The sequence below is a fragment of the Rutidosis leptorrhynchoides genome, chromosome 6 (assembly GCF_046630445.1).
Source record: "Rutidosis leptorrhynchoides isolate AG116_Rl617_1_P2 chromosome 6, CSIRO_AGI_Rlap_v1, whole genome shotgun sequence".
NCBI lineage: Eukaryota > Viridiplantae > Streptophyta > Magnoliopsida > Asterales > Asteraceae > Rutidosis > Rutidosis leptorrhynchoides.
In genome coordinates, this window is record NC_092338.1 from 340,838,801 (window position 1) to 340,845,221 (window position 6,421).

At 32.9% G+C, this 6,421-nt stretch overlaps 1 protein-coding gene across 1 annotated transcript in view; it reads left to right on the forward strand.

Moving 5' to 3' along the window:
• The window catches only part of LOC139854753 (uncharacterized), a 32,915-nt gene extending 32,462 nt beyond the window's left edge, over positions 1–453 (forward strand). Inside the window, exon 11 of the mRNA XM_071844037.1 lies at positions 295–453. Within this exon, the coding sequence (XP_071700138.1) occupies positions 295–453 (159 nt within the window). The remainder of the gene's footprint in view (positions 1–294) is intronic.
• The last annotated feature ends 5,968 nt before the right edge of the window (positions 454–6,421 follow it).

The following is a 6,421-nucleotide window of genomic DNA, read 5'->3' on the forward strand; positions in this document are numbered from 1 at the left end:
TTGATTCTTTTTGCATCGCCTTCGTATTTACTTAATCTACAAAATCAACTGACAAAGCGATTATTTTTGCGATAAAGTTTGGAACTTTATGGATTTAGGGCCTAATATCGGGGGTAAAACCGTGACTTTTTGGCCGATATCAGTCATGATGAGCTGAACTCGGTTATGCAATCTGCTATGGTTGCTTTGATTTTGAATTTTCCGTTCAACTTCTCCGGCATGGTGTTTGACTACATGGTGGAGAACAACAAGTTCAAGTCTGATCCTTATTTATTATACCCACAATTTCTTTAGCTCGTTATTGATTCTCAACATAATGAGCTTGTCAAGGAGGATTCGGATCGAATCAAGCTGAACGTCATGACCGATGAGGTTGTGAGACAGATGATGTTTTACAGGAGTAAGCCTGCTAACGCCGAACCATCGGTTGTTTGGACATTTAAAGAAAGCTGATTATGTGGCTCGTAATCCAAGAATGTGGAGAAACGAGGATAGTGATTCGGGTCAGGAGGATATTTCTCTGGTTCTTACTGAGTCGGATGATGAAGAAGAAGTTCAGGAGGTTAGTTCTCAGTCAGCCAGGACCGATGTGAATTTGGATAACTACAGTTTGGAGGATGAGGTAGATACTTCGGAAGGTGGTGATATTTTTTTATCTTTAAAACGGAAGGAGGTTCCGGAGAATGAACCTTTAAGGAGGCCGAGGAGGAAGAGAATAAATATGAGAAGGACTGATGTGTCTTCATCGGGTGTTGTTGCTACTGGTAATACTCAAACCACATCACCTCGACCTGAGTTCCCACCTACTTAACCTTCTCAGGCACCTCCCCTGTGCCACCAACTCAATCAACTCAACAAGTTCAACCACCACCAGTTGTTTCTACACAGGCTGGTAGCTTAATGGCTCTTGCTACTGCTGATCCTGCTTTTGTGAGCCTTCAGGCTACTGTGCTTGGCCTGGTGAATAAGTATGATGAAGTAATTGCTAAGAACAAGGAGAAGAAAAGGTGGTTGTTGACTTAGAAGCTAAAGTGAACTCCTTGATCAGTGAACTTGAGAAATCGAATAAGGAGGCTGCTGATCTTAGGAAACTTGCTGAGAAACAAGCTAAGAGGATCCGACGCTTAGATCATCCAGAAAGCAGGTTTAATGAGAAGCGAACTGCTGAGGAGGATGAGTCTTCTGGTTTAATGACCCGTCCTAATCCTTCTGAACGAATACATTACATTTGGTTACATTGCGAGGTACTTGACCTCTATATGATACATTTTACAAACATTGCATTCGTTTTGAAAAGACAAACTTTCCTTACATCGAAAGTTGATGATATGCATACCATTTCATAATACATTCAACTATAATTGTCTTAATAATAATCTTGATGAACTCAACGACTTGAATGCAACGTCTTTTGAAATATGTCATGAATGACTCCTAGTAATATCTCTAAAATAAGCAAATGCACAGCGGAAGATTTCTTTCATACCTGAGAATAAACATGCTTTAAAGTGTCAACCAAAAGGTTGGTGAGTTCATTAGTTTATCATAAACATTCATTTCCATCATTTTAATAGACCACAAGATTTCATATATTTAATTGTACATGTAACCCGAGTACAAAATAATACGTGTGACCCGCGAATTAAAAATCATTCATATGGTGAACGCTTGATAACCGACTTAACTTTAATGAATAGAATATCCCCAACCAGAACCTCTCGTCTGTATAATATTAATAATCTCGAAGTACTAAAGCATCCGTACCCCGGATGGGACTTGTCGAGGTCCATAGATCTATCTTTAGGATTCGCGTCAATTAGGGGCCATACCCGTTTCCTAATTATTAGGTTACCATGTTAAAAAGGGGTGATATTCAATATTCATAATCCAGCCATAGAATGTAGTTTTTGATCACTTGTGTCTATTTCGTAAAACCTTAGTAAAATCAGCGCATGTATTCTCAGTCCCAAAAATATATATAAAAAGGGAGTAATGAAACTCACGATACGATATTTTGTAGTAAAAATATGCAAACGACGAAACTGAACAATGCAGGGTTGGCCTCGGATTCACGAACCTATATCAGTTATATATATATATATATATTAACACACATAATCGTAATTGAACAATTTCACATATTATAACTTATTTTATCTATTATATATATTTAATTTGTGTATATACATTTATAATGACTAATATTTATATAGTTATATTATTATATATTTGGTTAGTATTATATTAAAAATACTTAATTTGTTATATATAAAAAAATATGCTAATATGATTAATACATACTTATATGTAATATTAATAAAAGCATATTTTTATATAAAAAAAATTTATTTGATAACCTAATATCAATAATAGTAATAAAAGTTATTTTTGGTTATAATGATAATAATACTACTAATAATAATACTAATACTTATGATAATAATAATAATAATAATAATAATAATAATAATAATAATAATAATAATAATAATAATAATAATAATAATAATAATAATAATAATAATAATAATAATAATAATAATAATAATAAAAGTGATAAAAAGGCTACCTCAATGTATCAAGCCTAAAAAATAAATGTCCATGCCCGGGCTCGAACCCGCGACCTCTCGTTCAATGACCACATGCCCAACCATCGATCTGTCTAATGTTTTTATTACCCTTAATATATTTAACCCGTCTAACATCTCATCTTGTCATTAACCATCATAATACCATAATCATTTTTCGATTCATTTCATCCCGATCGTTATCGTCCTTAATCTATTACTACCATCATCATCTTTATTAATCTATTCTTACTCTCAATTAACATCACCAAAATCATCACGATCACTATATCATTACCATGCTTATCATCTAGTTTCATGATCGTGTAATACCATCATGTATATCATCTTCCTATCGTCACCTATTCTTTACCATTACTACTTCTATTACCACCTATCATTTTATTATATTGAGTATCAATCTTTTCGTCCTTCAAACGTCATCAGTTCGGTTTGAATTAAATAGGAAAACGTATATATGGCAGCAGCCCCACCGAAATAATATGTGGTTGAATCTCGGTTTAATGACACAAGGAAAGCATAAGGCCCAATCAATACACGGCCCAACTAAGAAAAATTTACGGCCCAATGAGGCAAAGGAAGATGGTAGCCTAAATATATAACCCCTTTAATAAACCATGATAGATTGGGATTTAAAATCAGAAACGAATATCAGTCCAAGTATTAAACGTCCGGCCCAAGTTCCATCAATCAAATAAAGCTTCGGTACAGATATATTTTAATGTATAGTGGCCGACAACATGATGAAAAAGAAAAATATAAGGTTCGTTGAACAGTGAAACATAATAAAGAAATGGTGATGTTTGTTGGAGCTGAGCACACACGAAAAAAAACGGTGAATAATCTAAGGGTTGTCGAAAGAAGGAAGAAAGAAAATAAAACGCGAATGTTTGAGGTAGAAACAGGAGTATTACAGTAGCAGTGACAGTTGAATATGATAGTATTTTAATGGTAGTGTTTGGGTTTGTGATCGATGGTGTTAAACGGAGATGGTAAAGAGGTGTGGTAGTCATGGTTTGTTGAAGGTGACAGAAGGTTTAGAGAAGCTGGATGATGGTATTGATGGTCTTGGTTGTGGTGGTGATCCGGTTAAGGTGATTGTGATTGATGATGGAACAAGAGGTAATAAAGAGTATCCACGAACCATGGGTTTCGGTTGTTGTTGCTACTCGAACCAAAACAAAAGCAAACAGGATCAGCTAACATATGGTGATGGTTTGTAGTGGGACGGTAGTAATGTTTTGGGTTGTTCCAATTGATTAATGCAAGAAACAGTTTAGCCGAGTGATCTAATAAAGTGATGGTTTAATTGAGTGAAGTCGGGTTTCAAGGTGGTTTGTTAGGGGGTGGCGGTAATAGTTTGTCAGAGGTGGTGGTTAATTGTCGGAGATCAAAGTGGCTAGGGTGAAGGTTGTCTTGGTGGTCTTCGATCAATAAGAGAATTAAGAGGTTCGGTTCTGGTATTTGAGTTGGTTCGGACAGAAACAAAAGATGAGCAAACAGTTTATTATGTGTTCTTGGTCGATGTTGGTGATCCGATGCATATTTATGTATGTATATATAATTTAGAGAGTGATGTGAGAGAGTGGAGAGGAAGAAGAAGGTTATTGGTTCATGATTGCATTTCATATATACATAAGTATATACATTGCAACGTAATATTCTTATTTGAGAGGAAGACAAACTTAAAACAGTAAAATTTACATTCCCAATTCAATAAGTGCTCAACTTGTCTCTGTAATCTAAAAGCAAAATAGACAAGTAATATAATATATCTATATAAAATTTTAAAACGTGATTAATCAATAGTAGTCTGTAAATATCTACCGACAGTTTTATTAGGATATTATTTCATAGTCCGTTGTTAAATCAGGGGCGAATAAAAAGTACTCAGATAAATTCCAAATTTTTATGGTAATTATATTTATTTATTTCAGTCGTTATGGTATAAAAATCAACTATAAATTAAATAAAAATTAAATCACTATCAGCGCTCGATCTCAGGTAAAAATATAAAAAAAAAATTAAAATTTAACAAATAGCTCCTAAATACATATTTAATAAGTCTATAAGTTATATAACTTATTTTCGGATCACCGTTTATTTTAAAATCACATAAGTTCGCATTTATCTTGCTTAATATCAATCGGAACATCAAACTAGTATTAAAATCATTTAATATTTATATTTAATATACATTAAATATACATATAGATTCATTTTCATAACAATTTAATTATATTGTATTTCATTTTACATTCTTAGTTCTAACGGTTAAATGTATATAAATAGTTATTATATATACATATATTTATACTTATATTTATATATACACATTTATTTACAATTAATAGTTCGTGAATCGTCGAAACTGGTCGAGGTTAAATGAATGCAAGAAAATAGTTCAAAAATTTGGAGACTCAACATTACAGACTTTGCTTATCGTGTCGGAAACATATAAAGATCAAGTTTAAATTTAGTCAAAAATTTCCGGGTCGTCACAGTACCTTCCCGTTAAAGAAATTTCGTCCCGATATTTGATTGAGATCGTCATGGCTAACAATAAAAATGTTTTCATGACGGAATATGAGTTGATAAATAGATTTTTATTACCATAGAGTAATATTGATAAGGTAATTCGATTACTCGAAGCGTACGAGTGAAGATATCACAAAAGAGTGAAATGAAGAAATAAGGTTCTTCTTAACTTTTGACGTAGTCACAGTTGATTTCTGAAATTCAAGGGATTTAAAGGAAATCTTCGTAATAAGATTTGGTTCTTTGGTAGTTAAGGAAATTAAGATCCTCTTTGGTTAAATACAATGATCTGTCTCGATTGCTTTGTCTGATATTTCAGTATATATCTACTCCCTTCGTTTCCTTTATACTTTGGAGTTCCATCCTTTTGTTTTCTCTTCCCAACTTTAAGTCAAGCGAATAATGGTCCAGAATTCGTAGGTATGAAGTTTTGAATGAACATAACTAATGTTCTAAGAGAGAGATTGTAATAGCACGATCTTGATTGGTTAAATTACCAGAATTCAAGAGAAAAGATAGAATTATCAAGAAATTAAGTTCTTGATATGTTTAGAGATTAGGTAAAATGTATGAGTCGTGTAACATGGCACATGATGACGGTATGGTTTGTGAATCATCACGTTCCATTTAGAAACTCAGCATGACTTACTGTAATATAATCACGTTGATCAAGTGTCATTATACTATATTAACTCATGCATCAATTTCCAACACTACTTCAAAATCATTCATAATTTAAATTCGAATTTTTTTTTAGAATTTAGAAACTAAAATAGTTTCCTTTTATGATATATCACAGATAGCGCGGAGAGATAATTAATATCGGACGAGATATTTATGAAGATATCTTCAGAAATATTGAGGATATTCATAATGAAAGATACGATAATATCTTAGAATTTCTAATATCGAAGGATGATGAAGAAGATTTGTACGTAAAAGTGTAGAGTCAGGAGCAAGGTATTCGTTAATGACTTCAGTATATACTGAATCATTTAGATTCTTTGAAGGTAGATTTAGTCTTTGTGATTTGTCCACAGCCTCCTTCATGGTTTGCTCAATTCGTTTTCCAGTTTCAAACCTTCTCTTTTTCTGAGCTTTGCCAACATACTATTCTTTATCATCAACTTCCGACGGTTAAGGTCATTTACAATTTTTGCTGCTTAATTCAGCTTTTTCAACATTCTGAGTATTGATTTGCAGACTGGTGCTTTTCAGAATTTCAGGATGGAAGATCATAATTCTAAGAGATAAATGTTATATGTATTCATATAACTGTTGATGTAGAAACATTG